The 14,858-nt window shown below is 36.5% G+C and overlaps 2 protein-coding genes across 5 annotated transcripts; both read right to left on the bottom strand.

The window, feature by feature from the left end:
- Positions 1-891: 891 nt before the first annotated feature.
- Positions 892-4,828, bottom strand: LOC103928878 (G-box-binding factor 3). Of its 4 annotated transcripts, none has more exons than XM_048566726.1 (7): positions 4,491-4,828; positions 3,614-3,838; positions 3,438-3,489; positions 3,255-3,306; positions 2,761-2,966; positions 2,151-2,354; positions 892-1,489 (listed from the first exon to the last, which is right to left on the bottom strand). In XM_048566726.1, exons 2-7 carry the CDS (start codon positions 3,727-3,729, stop codon positions 1,262-1,264), a joined length of 858 nt encoding a protein of 285 aa, XP_048422683.1. In that variant the 5' UTR covers positions 3,730-3,838; positions 4,491-4,828; the 3' UTR covers positions 892-1,261. The 4 variants fall into 4 exon arrangements, with proteins under 4 accessions (XP_048422683.1, XP_048422682.1, XP_048422681.1 ...); XM_048566725.1 differs by having other exon boundaries at positions 3,614-3,809; XM_048566724.1 differs by having other exon boundaries at positions 3,614-3,771; positions 4,491-4,827.
- Positions 4,829-5,297: 469 nt separating this feature from the next.
- LOC103928879 (hydroxyproline O-galactosyltransferase HPGT1-like) lies at positions 5,298-9,833 on the bottom strand. The gene is made up of 12 exons (XM_009337983.3): positions 9,373-9,833; positions 9,199-9,262; positions 8,976-9,025; positions 8,701-8,894; positions 8,452-8,515; positions 8,302-8,374; positions 7,748-7,871; positions 7,175-7,262; positions 7,020-7,070; positions 6,322-6,393; positions 6,101-6,213; positions 5,298-5,722 (listed from the first exon to the last, which is right to left on the bottom strand). Exons 1-12 carry the CDS (start codon positions 9,483-9,485, stop codon positions 5,700-5,702), a joined length of 1,029 nt encoding a protein of 342 aa, XP_009336258.2. The 5' UTR covers positions 9,486-9,833; the 3' UTR covers positions 5,298-5,699.
- Positions 9,834-14,858: the final 5,025 nt, after the last annotated feature.

Raw genomic sequence — 14,858 nt, 5'->3', positions numbered from 1 at the left:
ACTCTTTCATGAGGGATCATGACAGGAAACATACTCGATAGAAACTTCAAACTGAACCCCACAAAGGGGAGGCCCAAAAACAGGTCGAATTCATAAATCCATAGAAAGTTGCAGAAGTGGACGTAGTCCAATCTCTTTACCAAATGACCCATAATTTTCCTTTTGATTCACTATTGAGCTTTGAATTGAAGGGCACTGGGAAGGAAGGACGGTGATTTGGGGTTGAAATTCAACATCATGGATACGCTCTAGGTGCAATGTCCCAACACTAAAAATTATGAAAATTCCCTTTGAAAACCCCTTTTGATTTGCACTTTTTCAACAACCAATTATAATCTTATCTTTGAACAAACAAAAGGATTGTATTTGCAGCATTTAACTTAGAACTTTTTAAATAAACGATATTATCTACACTAAGGAGAGTGGGGTGACTGAATCTCACAATAGACTAGCAATAATATGGTTCAAATTCGCTTTTGGCAATAATCGAACCTAAGACCTCTCACTTACTACTACTAGACCGTAGTACTAAGTGGCGCGTTTAACTTTAGAACTTAAAATGACACTTTACATGATATTTGAACTCAGAATTTCCTCTGATAAAGTGCGGATAATGGATACCGCTATATAATGTAATCATGTGATAAAGCTTTAAACAATTGAAAAAGCCTCCTTGTGAATTACTATACAAGGTATAAGTCGATTAAGAGAACTGTTATTAACATTCCAAAAATAATCATAATGCACTCCTCCCTAGTGACAAATAAGAGCGAGTAGTTCATAATGACTTTTTTTTTTAAATTTTTTTACGCCCATAATCAATCCCTAGATTAACATTTTCACTCGAAAGTCGAAACAATTTGAATCTCATGGACATGGTCGAATTTCTAGTAGAAGGATCAAAGTAATAAACCAAATTTAAAGAGAACATTCTGTCAATCTAACAAGAATTCTGCGGTAACAATTACAAGTCACTTTCAGAGACCTATCCTTTGGAATGTTCATGTTCATATGGAAACACACTTTTAGCCTACCCTAAATTACTCCCAAAATCGCCACGGCAATCTCGAATCTAATACTTCATATCACAAAGGAGAGTTGAATGCTAAAGGAACCATAAATTTGCAAGTTCTTTTTCTGACCTTCTTCCACTCGGAATTTCCTGTATTCCACCTGCTGGTTGTAAACCGAAGGTTAAGTTAATGAGGTCTATCAGTCCACCGAGTGTGATGTGAGGCTGCAGACAACACCAGCTTCCTTATCATCTAGCAGCAACAGCATCAGTCCTAGCGTTTGATTCCATCAGCTGATGGAACTTGGTTTCAGACATGGAACTTTCATGTTTCTCGCGATCCAGCTCATCATTCCTGCTTACAGAACCCAAAATGCTCAGTATATTTTTGGCATCATTTGGCAGGTCCAAGTCTACTTCAATCTTAACTGAACCAATCCCTCCTTGCGTCACCGCCTGAGCATTTTTCAGCTTCTCCTACAAGACAAAACTCATGTGAGATTGAGCTGCAAGTAAATGTAAACATATCTTAGGTTGAAACAAACTAGGATGACCAAATCAGTTTTCCTCAATTTTTCAGGTTCAACTTAACTCAGTAGCACATGCTACAACATATCTGATCAAATCCCATTCCGACACCACACCCCTCACTCAATTGGTAAATTCCTACACTTGGTCAATTTTTGGCAACCAAAAGCAACAACGCATGATAATTCAATGTGGAGATGGCTTGTTTACTCTAAGTATATGGTGGATATAAGAAATCAAAACAATACGGACATAGTCGTTCAAGTGCCTATCGTTTTTTTGGGTAAAATATGCTTAGAGTTCCACTAGTTGGGTAACTATTTGTGGTGCATATGAATATGCAAAATCTCCAACTAACTCAAAGCCCAGCACTATGAATCCAGCCTTGGGCTCGGACATGCTACTGACTCATGAGTCAACCTCCAAACTTTTGCAGGAAAACAACCAAGAAACTTATATCTTCGATGTACTATTAGTATGGTTGATCTTTGAGAATCCGGTTATTAAAAAAGACCAAAAAGAAAAAAGAAAGTGACAACTTGGTACACGTAAAAAATAACCGAGAACAGGCCCACAGCTCAAGAAATTCTATGAGAACATTGAGTAGTACCCTTAATGCGGCATTTTCAAGCCTCAGTGTCTCTGAATCCCCTTTCAATTCTTCCATTTTGGATTGAAGAGCAATTTTCTCCTCGTTTAAGGATTCACATGTCTTCACCAGTTCCTCATATTCAGCCTGCTTCCTTAACCTAGATCTCCTTGCAGATTCTCTGTTAGCTTGTTTCCTTTTCTCTCGTTTCATCTGCCTTTCATCCTGAGGAAACCAACATGCGAATCAATAGTGTGAATAGCAGACTAAATCTAAGAGTTATCTTAGAATTTGTTTCAACCAAGATGAGTCTGAACTCAATATTCCTCAAAAGTCATGAATAGAACAACGTTTCAGTAAATAACCACCCTGCAGAGTCTTAAGATGGCTTTGTTTCACAGCAAACTCTGGCTCACAAAATTTGAGGAAAATCCAAATCCGTAATCTTTCATCAATCCCATGATTTCAATCAAACCAGTAACTGAGTGTTGTTCAAAACAAAGAAACAGAGAAGTATCAAAGTCCGCATTCTTTTAACAGTTATCTAACTTCAATTCAAACTGAAATGGAAAGGCATAAGCTTGCAAGCAAATAATTAGTACCAAAATCAATAAGGTAAACATTTCCATACCAGAACTGAAGTACCAAAAGGCAACTGAGCAACAGCAGATGGAGCGACAAAGGCTGTGCTAACTCCTATTTTCTCATATGGTGAACCAAGAGATACTCCCACAAAATCAGCAGCAGGAGGCGCATAACCAGAAACATTTGTAGAAATCTCTTTCGCTTCCTCTTCAGTTGTCGGACTGACCTGAGCATGGACTTTCACATCATTTTCTGTCGTTCAGATAGTTAGGAAAAGAAATCGGTCAGTAATAGTATGAAGCAACTGGTTAAGGTAGCATGCCCAAATTTAGGACCATCACAGCATTTCTCCTTCATTAACGTAAATCCAGGCCATATTAAACCATCCCTTTTTTCTATACAAAATCAACAGAAGAGGGATGGACAGCAAAAACAGGCCACCAAAAGGTTCCTCCCACAAAATTAAACTCAGAAATCCTGATTGAAAAAAGTCTCGAATTACTATGCAAGTAAACAATAAAGAGAAGTGCTCACTCTTACCAGCAGATTGCATGCTGTCGGACTCATTTTTCCTCTGAGTGAGGTGGTTTGCCTGATAGATGAAATCCAAGATTACTTTAAAAATTTATCTTCATGCATAAATATCATCTAATCATCAAATAAAAAGAGGAAACCCATCTCAGATACGGGCAGACATAACAAAAAAAAAAAAAAAACACTTACGTTAGTGTCACCATCATTTCCATCAGTCAAACCATCAATATTTTGTTCCAAACTGCACGTAGTCATAAGATCAAATTTAGTTTGGTTAAAGCCAGTGACAACATCAGAGAGTTAATAACTCGACGCTGCTGCCTGGTTCATAATGTGAAAGATAAAAGAATAAGGAAAGAAATTACCTCTTTGATGCCTCAAGGACTAGGTTCCCGTTATCACCCTCCTTGGGATTGTCATATCCAACTGGCACTGCAGTTCCATCCGATCCCATTAACTTCTTTGTTTCATCTTGGTCCATGTTGTCCAATGTTTTAGAAGGCCTTCACTGTGCTTGAAGAAGCTGTCACAGGTAGCTAACCGTCAGGTTACTATTCACGGCTGCATATTCAGAATCAAAACACCGGCGACTATCTCACATTAAGAATGTACAACAAAACAAAATATATTGTTAGATTAAATTTAATGACCATCCTTTTTCTTTCTTTTACAACTGGGACAAGGAAAAATCCAGATTTCGAATTACTAATCAACAATTCAAAAATTTCGCACACTTCAGCCGAACTCAATCAGATTTTGAATTACTGATCGAAAAATTTCAAAATCTAACGCCAAAAAAAAAAAAAAAAAAAAAAAAAAAAAAAAAGCATTATCATTTTCACCAAATAAAGGAAGCTTTATAATTTTCACCCAAAAAAAAGAAGCTTCATCATCAGCATTTCAATCAGCACATGCAACACACACAAAATTATACCTTTCTATCTCAGTAATTCATCATCCATATGCCCATTAGTTTCTACTTTTACCGTTCCTATTGTCACACAATTTCTAAATGATAAACACCAAATAATTCCCCCTTTGTTAATTACAACTATTAAAAATTGTCATCTTCTCCAATTAATTTTGAAATTTTAAATTTTCCCCTTACCTGCATCTGTAAAATTCAAGGATCCAGAAAGCTTCAACACACACACACACAGCGGCGCCACCGGCCCCCCCGCCGCCCCCCCCCCCCCAACAAAAAAAAAAAAAAAAAAAACATAAGAGCAAATTGCAATATACCTGAATCTTCCGAAATCTACAGAAGGGGGAACTGAAATCAAAGTAGTAATGTTGAAGGAGCCCCAAAAAACCCGAAACCTATCTCCTCAATTTTCCCGCGTTTTACTTTCCTCGCTGGAAATTTTAGATGGGGAATTTTTGCCTTCTATGGTGGCGAATACCGGCCGGTCTGGTCGTGAACTGGGTTAATAGGATTGGCCCAGATGATCGATGTGGCACTATTGTTCTGAGCCGTACACGTGTTAAGAACTGTTTGGCAGAGCAACGTCTACGTCAAACTTCATGCCACTTTTGCTGGAGAGATGATGCTCGTCGGATCTTCTTTGCAAGGATCAAGATCCTTCAATCACAACGAATGTGATTAGAGGTTCTTCCGTTCTTAGATCCCCATATAGAAGCCGGCAAGGATGGCTTTTGCTGTTCAATGCTGCATTAGTCTGTGGGCCCCGCCATAAATCATAGTCCTTTTGATTGCACCATTTTTTGATTAATTTTTGTTCTAAGATTTTAATTGATTTTTTTTTTGTCAAATTCTTTTTTTAAATGGTAAAAAAGATTACCTACAACTTGAGATTTAATAAGTCAAAGGCTCGTAAGTTTTCAATAAAAAAATAAATAAGGTTGATAGATAAGGTGACTAGAATAACGTGTTAAAGCAAATATTATGTCGAGAAATTATAATCGATCAATTTGCAGGTTCTTACGAAGTAATGTCCAACCTTAACCAGTTAATTTCGTCTTAGGTTTAAGTCATGTTATGACATCAAACCCTAACTGGCAGTAATTGAAAAATAATCACTGTAAAAGTATGGAACCAATGCTACACCATGAGTTCCAATTTGTATATAATCAACAACCAAAAGAAAATTGTATCTCTATTAATGGTTCCTAGGTACAGAAATAAGATTGGAGAAATTCAAGGATGAACTCGTACGGTACTGATACAGGTATGACGAAAAAGACTACTTAGAGTGACACCGGACTTTCGGTAACTGCGAGGGCAAAAACTAACAGGATCCGGAGCTTCCCAGAGAACCTCGACCAGCAGCATATACAACTCAAGGCTGCTCGAATCAATTTGGGCAGAACAAATGATTGTGTACTGCTTGAATAATCTGGTCGAAGAAGGCATTGAAGGCAATGCTGTAAATGAAAGGACTTCCCTTTCATAATGTGTTGGTTGTATCAATAGGTGTGCGGTACTTTAGATTACACGGCAGTACACATTCCTCCTGAAATGAAAGATGCACATGGATTAGTAACGAGAATCATCATATTCAAATATATCCTTCTGTGAAAATTACCGCAGTGAAGACGGAGAATCATATCGAATGGCTTTCAGCATCTAAGGACCCTGTCACTCTTCCTCTATTTGTCCTTGGTTGTGTTTTTCTAATTGTTAAAAATTTTGTTTCCCCTTTCAACAAGCATTTTCGAAGAAAAAATGGTTGAGAAGCGAGTAAACCGCAGCAAGATGATTTCTTGCCTTGATATTAAGATAGTAGTTATACTTCAGCAGTCTTTTCAAGAGAAATCCAGATATTATTGGGAAAAGTTTCATTATGTTCATAGTGATTTGTATATGTACTCGACGGAAAAGATCAACAGACCTGGCATCCAAGAGGAGCAGCAAAATTTCCGTTCATCAATGTGCTTCACATCAAGCCCAATAAACCATGACCCAGCACTAACATCATCATGAGCATAAGCACGAAGAATAGACCTGCAAACCGACAGAAAGCTATAAATTAAATCCTCCCAAAGTTGTCAGCATGCTACACGATACTATTGAAACATGAAAGAAGGAAAGATAAAGAGGCGGCGGAAGTACCTGTTTATTGATATAAATTGAGCCAAGGCTCTAGAAATGGCGTACAATTCACCAGAAGCATGTCTAAAGTACCTGCATCAGAAGCCAAGTGAAATATTACATGGTAGAACCCGGGAATTTAAGCAGCAAATTCAAATGCTATTATGAATTGCTTCAATTCTTGAAGACTAACAGCCTAACGCCTACCATGATCGTTCAGATGAGAATCCTTTATATAAAGGACATACAGAGAAAACTAAATAATCAACTTTACACCTTTTCCTTCTACTTACCTAACTAACAAACATTTTCAGACACACGTTGTTCCCTACAAAGAAATAATGACCACCCTCCCAGCATCATTAGGCAATCCAGTATCACGTAGAACAGTCTATATGGAGAAATTACCAAGGCACTATAGAAAAAATCAGTTATCAGCGTTTATCACATGTTTGTTTTTTTAGGATAACATTTCGTTGGGCTGCTCTAACAGGTCACTTCAGTCGAAAAGAGCCATTTACTTATCTCACTAAATGAACATTTTCAAAGATACTTTTTCCATATAAAGAACTAATGATCAGCCTCCCGCCATAAATTTGCCTAAATTTCCACCATGGAGAGAGAGAGAGAGAGAGAGAGAGAGAGAGAGAGAGAGCAACAACATGAATTAAGAAATCTATCTTAAAGGTAGAAGAAAAGAAAAAAAAAATCGTGCTTACGATTTTGCATCGCCAAATTTCCACCAGTCTGGCTCAAACCACTTGCGTGTTCTGTGTAATTGAGACAACACAAACCAATAAAATAGTTATATCTAATCTAAAATAACTCATAGTTTCAAAGTTTCCATCATATAAAGCATGTTTTCTGCACTCACGGTTCAGAGAAGACTTCGCCTGATTTCATGCACCCAATATAGACACGAGGCTTATCTAAATAAGTAGTTAGAGTTGCTCCCAGGACATCTGAGTCATAATAAACGCCAAATATTAGCATGCACTTCAAATAATTTGTTTAGGGGCATAAACTTTTCTGACACGGTTAACAGCCAACCATTACTATCCTTATTTTTCAATTATACCCTGTGGTGTCCAAATCTAAGCTACTCTGAAGTTAGACAAACAATTTCAGCATTTTTCACAAAGGTTCTATTGGTAAAACAATGGCAAAAAGAATCAAATTCCTAAATTGTAATTATATGTGATGCAGCTTTGATTTCCGATATACAAATGAACACTTCACTTGAGATCATGACTAAATAACCACATACCTATGCTCTCATCTGGCAGTTTCTTTGGTTTTCTTCAATCATAAGCACAGGTTTTTAACTAGTAACTATTTTTATCCAAATTAATTACCAGAATTTAATTTAACGCAGGTATAACAGAAAGTATCACGAGGATTAACTATCTTCTTGTTTACTAGAAAGAATTATATTACAACTACCTACCAATATTAACATAAACATCATCATTGACCTTAACATAAAACTCAGCATCCCAGTTCTCTACTGCATGAATATAGAATGATTTTGTCTTTTTCGGCCGCTGCTCAGATGCCTCCACTTGATCATCCTGTAAAGTAAAAGAACAATTTAAACAATGTGTCATAAACGTATCTGCCTGTAGCAATTTCAGCTATCCCACATATGATGACATGAATCAACCATGAGGGATGTCCACAAATTTTTGTTAAGGTCCATGAGCATGATAAAAGGAATAAAAATACGGAATGCTCAGGGAGCTTTCCTCAAACTAAATTCAACGTTACATTGGCTACTTCATACCTACAAACTAGCCATCACTTAGTCTCTATTCTACATACCAACTAGCTCAAAGCCTCGAACAGCACCTTGAATTTTTCACAGGACTTCTTAAGGAATCCAAATAGAATCACATGTGCGTACTAGTAATGAAAAAAAGTTCTTGACAATACGAAATTTCACCCAACTAAAAGATCCCACCAAATATATGTAAAACAGATTTGTTCAAATGGTTAACATACAAGAATAAGGAAGTCGTTGGTCCGCTCATTTTCTTCGTCTATTTGCTTGTCCAAACTGTCTCCACGATTTGGGCTGCAAGATACACATACTTAACTGAACAGAACTGTAGACAATTCCTTGTCATCATTCTAAGTCATTGATATACAGACCTTCTTCCAATCACAAATCGCACAATGATGCCCTTTTCATCTGCCAATCTTTTTAGAGCTTCACCTGCACATATATACATAAAATTGCTATAACTGCTAGAAGAATTTGGTCCACCATCGCAAACCAAAACATTTATGACTAGAAAATTGGTAGGAGTGCATAAGACTGTACCACTAACATGGATCATTTATTTGCATAAAATTGCATCGAGGATAAAAGAAAAGAACGACGAAATTTGCACAAAGTACCTCTAGGCATCCACGCCTTACGAATTGCCTCCCTATTTTTCTTGCGGTAAAATGTTGTAATAATTCCTATAACAGCTAAAAGCTTCTTCTTAGATTGAGCCCCCTCATTTTTTGACAAGCTCTTTGAGACGAAACCTTCCTGTCTTGCCGCAGTCAGTTGCATCTCAAGGGCGGACAACTGCTTCTGTTGCTCCCTAGAAAACAACCATCATTCATAACAGCAAAGACAATAACATAAAATTCGAAAATGACACCTTTTAAAGAATATCAATTACCTGCAAGCTATAATTTTAAGTGTATCGTCTACGGATACAGCAGATTGACCCTGAAAGTAAAAAGTTGACGATTATCTGCCTTATTCGTAATCTCTTCGATATTTGTATAGAGAAGTTAATGCACATTACTGTTGAGTTACGCATTTGAACTGAAATTGGAAGGTAAAACTTAGACAAAAACAAAATTTAAGAATAAAAAAAAAACGAAAAGGTAAAAAATTACCCGACCATTTCTTCTATCAATCTCCCGAATCAAATAAATCCTATCGGCAGCATCCTGCCACAGTCTATCAACACACCACAACTCATCAAACATTCATCATATTCAAAAAGATAAAAACTTTTCCATGAACAGCTCGAAATTCAAATAACAAAATTGGAAATTTGAGAAACTCACCGGCCGGCGACGTAGATGGCTGCCATGGTGGAGACCATGGTGAGCAAGAGAGCTGAAATCCGAGAGTGAAAAGCCGAGCCAGATAGCCGGCTGTGAGACGGCCGGCTATGCATATTTTTCTTGTGCGGCAAAAACCGAAGAGACGCGGAGCTCGAGTGAATTCCGGTGAGCGGTGGGGAGCCAGATCTGAGTAGGGGTTTCGGAGCTCGATCAAGTCTGAAACAAACTGATCCTCTCAACTGAAGAAAGAAGAAGAAGAGGAAGAAGAAGGAGACATCGACGTAACCGATAGTGCTCTCCGAAGTAACGGGATTGTTGCAATTAATTAAATAAACTGTCCCCACGTGTTTGCGAGGGCGATTAAATAATAAAAAAAAAACTTCAAATTTTTATATTTTAATTAAAAATTATTTACTAATTTTATTTAATGATAAAAATTAAAAAAAAAAAAAGAAAAAAAAAAGAAGAAGAAAAAACTCACCATTTTACCTATTTTGAGCCAACTAAAGCCCCTGCAACTTTGCAAAACTACCAACAAACCCAGGAACAGTTCCACTCACTTCATTACCTACCAAGTTCGCCACCTCCAAATCCACACATTTGGAAAGCTAAAAAAGAATGTCCCCACCAATTCTATTAAACCCACGATTCAAAACTCTCAACGTCCTCAAGCCCGAAAACCGGGTTGGCAAATTTCCGTTCCACAAATTCCCCTCAAGATCAAGCACTTCAAGCTTCTCCAACCCCCAAATTTCCTTCGGAATTTCGCCACCAAGTTCATTGAAAGGCAGCGATAAAACTTTAAGCTCACAGAGCTTGCCTTTTAATTTGGTAATTGAAAACAACATTTTAAATATAATTAATGTGAACATAATCTTCTCAAGGTTTTGATCTAAATAATCACTTATGAGTTCATCATTTTAGACGCAATGGGTACTTTTACAGGACAAAAAATGTCTAAGTTTCAAAACTTATGAAGGTGGACCAATAACTAGGCACTATTTATGAAGGTGGATCAATAAGTAATCAATATTTATGAAACCAGACATAGAAATAGACACTATTTATGAAACTATACCAATTACTATACACTATTTATGAAACTGGACTCAATAACTAGCAACTATTTATGAAAATGACCAAGAATTAGACACTATTTATGAAAGTGGACCAAGAACTAGACACTATTATGAAACAGGACCAATAAATAGTGTAGTATCATTCAGTTTCATAAATAGTGTTCAGTTTCATAAATAAGTGTTTGTAATGGACGCACGGGTCCCACGCATTATATTTTTTCTTTTCTTTTTTATATTAAAATTTAAGATTTTCTGTCATTTTTATTAAAATTTAAGGGGTTTTCATTAATATTTAATTCTTTTTGATTAAATAAAATTATAGCATAGTTTTTCGCCCAAACCCTTTTCATAAAATTTCCCTTAAATAAAATGAGATTTAATTTTTTTTTTCTTTTTTTCTAGTTATCAAATATGAGATATTCTTGTTATATCCGCCTTTGTAGGAAAGGTGAACCTTACCGCTCATACTTGTAATCACATGAGGAATTTGATTGAGGAGAAACTGAATTGAGAATGAGTTGAAATGAGGAGAAGTCAGAATCGGATTTCTGTTGAAATTGTTTACTTGAATGTTCTAAAATTGAATAGAAATGGCACTAATTCTATAAAGCTGTTTACTAATTCGACATAATCGGAATATAAACTAGTATACAACAATAACAAAGCCCTATCCCATTAAGTGAGGTCGACTATATGAATTCTAGAATGTCATTGCGCTCGGTTTTGTGCTGTGTTTTCTATTAGATCCAAGTAGTCCAAATGTTTTCTTGGAGCCTTTTTCCAAGTTTTCCTATGTCTTCCTCTACCCCTTTGGTCCTGGACAATTGTCTCATACTCAAATCTTCTAACTGAAGCATATGTAGGTCTTCGTTTCACATATCCAAACCACCTTAATCTATTCTCTCTCATCTTACTTTCAATTTCAACTACTCTTAATTTATCTCGAATATCCTCATTCCTAATCTTGTCATTTTTTCCACACATCAAACGAAGCATTATCATCTTTGCAGCACTCATTTTGTGTGTGTGTGTGTGTGTGTGTGTGTGTGTGTGTTGATACTTCACAGCCCATCATTCTGTGCCATAAAACATTGTCAGCTTTATTGTCGTCCTATAAAAGTTTCCCTTGAACTTTAGTAATATACGACAGTCGCACAACACACCCAATGCACTATTCCACTTTATCCATCCAGCTTGTATTCTTTAAACTAGTATGATTACTAAAATGCTCTTGTCTCAAATCAATTATTTTATATGCTTTTTTAATAATTTTGATATAATGTATAATAGTAAAAAAAAAAAAAAAAAAAAACTAAAATTGCTCTTTTATTTCATAGACACACTAAAGAGTTGGAAACTACCAATAATTTCATTAAAGTCATATTTTACATCAAAGTACATTTGCCTAACCATCTTAACTAACCTAAAAAAAATAGTCATACCATGTCTAAACATCATATTATCAACAACATATTCATAACTTGCCTAAACATCATATTAACAACAAAATATTCTTAACCTGCCTAAACATCATAATTTCAACAAAAAGTAGTTATTCCTAATCATCATGGTATCATCTAATAAGTCATTAGATTTATAAAACATTCACAATCATTCCAAATATGTCATCATGGTAGCAAGCTGGTCATAGAAAAAAAACTAGCATTCACAAATCTTTGGACTATCACTTAGATGCCATTATGCATCCAAGTCTGCAACAGAGTAGTGCCCTATACACTTTTCCTTTTGTCGGACATGTTGAAAAAGACCCTTAGAAGATCATGTTCTTTAGCCAAGAAGTTGGTGACTTGAAACAATTCATTGGGAGCTAAAAACTTCATTTTGCTGAACCTACCATAAAGTTTTTGTTGCATTTCAGTCAAATTTATGTCGGTTCAAAGTGCATGGACTAGACCATTAAGCTTAGGTCCCACATCACCTATAGCTTTAGCCATAACAGAAAATTGCTTAGCCATTTCATCCCAACTCTTGCCTTCTTGCCACCACTGTTGGATGTATTACTTTCTCATTCCTTTGTTGTTGGGTTTTCGGTATTGAGAAAAAAAGTATCAACATCATCTCCACTTTCATCCTCGCCCTCATTTTGATTGACATTGACATTAACATCTTCAAGTCTAACTTCTTCTTCATCGTCATTGGCATTACTAGCATTTGAACACATAACACGATCTTTTGCATAATCTTGTTGATGCACAAAATTAGTGAGGACTTTGGTATAATAGAAAGTGTCAAGTTTGTGACCTTCACCAAATTGTTCTGGTCACGAGTGTAGATACGTAGGTAAATGGACAGAGATAGGGAAGCAAACACAAGATGTACGTGGTTCACCCATAATGGCTACGTCTACGGAGTAGAGGAGTTCTCATTAATTGTGAAGGGTTTACACAAATATATAGGTTCAAGCTCTCCTTTAGTGGGATCTAATGAATGATTTAGTATAAATGACATGAGGGATTATTGTGGGAGAATGATCCCTTTTTATAGAAGAGAGTTTCTAGCTTTGTTCTGACATTGACACGTGTTGTGCTGTGATTGTCCTCTGACTTTGACACGTGTTGCGCTGTGATTGGCCTCTGATATCGACACGCATCGCATTGTGATTGGCTTCCTGGTTAGAGGGAAACTCTTGTAGGTCCTTGACGGTATATTGTTGACCAGTGTTTAGTAGTTTCGGGATTGGTCAAGTATGGTACAAACAGTATTCCCCTAAGTTCCTGAGTAAGGGAAACTCCTCGGTTGGGGACTTGCAAGATCCAAGCCATTGAGGAATCACGAAACTTCTAAGTACCGAAGCATGATATAATTTTCACTTGCCTCTGCCCCATAGGTAGATGCGGCTTCTTCTCTGGAAGTACTTTTCCTTCATCCAAGAATGGTATCTTTAGCTGATGTTGAAGCACAAGGTAATGTGTCATTTTCATTTGAAGTTTACTTGTAGTTTCAGGCTTGGTTAAGTGCGATACAAACCCTATAGTAGGAGTCCCCTAAGCCTCTGAGCGATGAGATCTGCCGAAAGAGGTAACATACAAGGTAAACAATCAAAGTTCCAAGCAATCAGTCTTAGATCAGAAGTTTTATTTCGGGTTTTGGCTGATTGTTCTCCTTAGCTGATGTATGCATATGGTTCATATGTGGAGAATAATCCTCTAGCTGGCCTTTCATACCCTTTAGTTTGTTTATGCAATCCAATTAGTTTTAGTTAAATTCATCAAAACAACCCCCCGTTTAGTAATTTGAGTCTTTTTAGTTTAATTTTCGTCCAAATTTGTTTCTAGTTCATGTTTTGAGTCAATTTAGTTAGATTTTCGTCTAAAACACTCCTTGGTGCTTGTTTTGAGTTATTTGAGTTAGTTTAATTTCTGTTTTTGAATCTAGTTTATTGATTTAGAGTTTGATTTGTATTAATTAGCGTCCTTCCTAATCCCTGGCCTAGAACAACCCCTACTTTCACATACTAGAACTATCAAAAAGAGGGTTTTAATTTATGTGTTAGTTTCTATCACATCATATTCTCATCTCTACCTAGCACGAGGTCTTTTGGGAGCTCATTGGCTTTGGGTTCCATCGGAACTCCGAAGTTAAGCGAGTTCGCGTGAGAGCAATCCTAGGATAGGCAACTCACTGAGAAATTCTCGTGTGAGTTCCCAGAAACAAAACTGTAAGGGTGTGGTAGAGGCCTAAAACGGACAATATCATGCTATGGTGGAGTTTAGTCTGGGATGTGGTGAGGGTCACCTATCCTGGGATTGCTCTCGCAAGAACTCACTTAACTTCGGAGTTTTGATGGAACGTTAAGCCAGTGAGCTCCCAAAAGGCCTCGTGCTAGATGGAGATGAGAATATACATATAAGGCTTGCAAGATCCACTCCCCTGAACGATGTGGGATGTTACAGTGTTGGCATGTGTATTCTTCAGATAGAAATGAGAAAAGGGAAAACTTTAGAAAGACAGAGGGCTGAAATCCACTTTTGGGTTGGGAACAGCTATCAGAAAGTTAGAGAGAAAATTTAGGGAGAAAAGAAGAAAATGATTTTTAGTTTGAAAAGAAGAAGTTGTTTCATTGGGTGAGATATTAAATTCTTTCTTTTGATTCAATAATCTTATTTTGATTATGTTCTTCTTATTTATGTTGAAAGATGCTGATTTCAATTTGATTTGTTTGTTAGAAGCCAAGTTACTAAGTTGAATTACCCTATATTGAAGGTTTTTTTTGGAAATGGCAAATTCTAATTAAGTATTTTGAACCTCAAATTCTTGCGATTTCAAACTTTATTTTGAGCAATAATTATATGGTTTCAAAGTAGACTTACTGATGAGTCAATAATATACTATATATTTTACCCTAATCATAGTATTAATTTATTGGTTATTTTCTGAGAATTTTGA

This window comes from the organism of the source record quoted next, unplaced genomic scaffold (assembly GCF_019419815.1).
Source record: "Pyrus x bretschneideri cultivar Hongxiangsu unplaced genomic scaffold, Pyrus_bretschneideri_v1 Contig42, whole genome shotgun sequence".
Classification (NCBI taxonomy): domain Eukaryota; kingdom Viridiplantae; phylum Streptophyta; class Magnoliopsida; order Rosales; family Rosaceae; genus Pyrus; species Pyrus x bretschneideri.
Note: the sequence above shows the minus strand (reverse complement) of the source record. Positions and strands in the feature narration are given on the sequence as shown.

Coding starts and splice junctions, on each gene's coding strand:
- LOC103928878 (XM_048566726.1), bottom strand. CDS start 3,729: ATGGACCAAGATGAAACAAAGAAGTTAATGGGATCGGATGGAACTGCA. Junction 2,967..3,254: donor CGACAGCATGCAATCTGCTG/GTAAGAGTGAGC, acceptor TCTGAACGACAG/AAAATGATGTGAAAGTCCAT. Junction 2,355..2,760: donor CTTTTGGTACTTCAGTTCTG/GTATGGAAATGT, acceptor TGGTTTCCTCAG/GATGAAAGGCAGATGAAACG.
- LOC103928879 (XM_009337983.3), bottom strand. CDS start 9,485: ATGCATAGCCGGCCGTCTCACAGCCGGCTATCTGGCTCGGCTTTTCAC. Junction 9,263..9,372: donor GCCATCTACGTCGCCGGCCG/GTGAGTTTCTCA, acceptor GTGTGTTGATAG/ACTGTGGCAGGATGCTGCCG. Junction 7,071..7,174: donor GGCGAAGTCTTCTCTGAACC/GTGAGTGCAGAA, acceptor TCAATTACACAG/AACACGCAAGTGGTTTGAGC.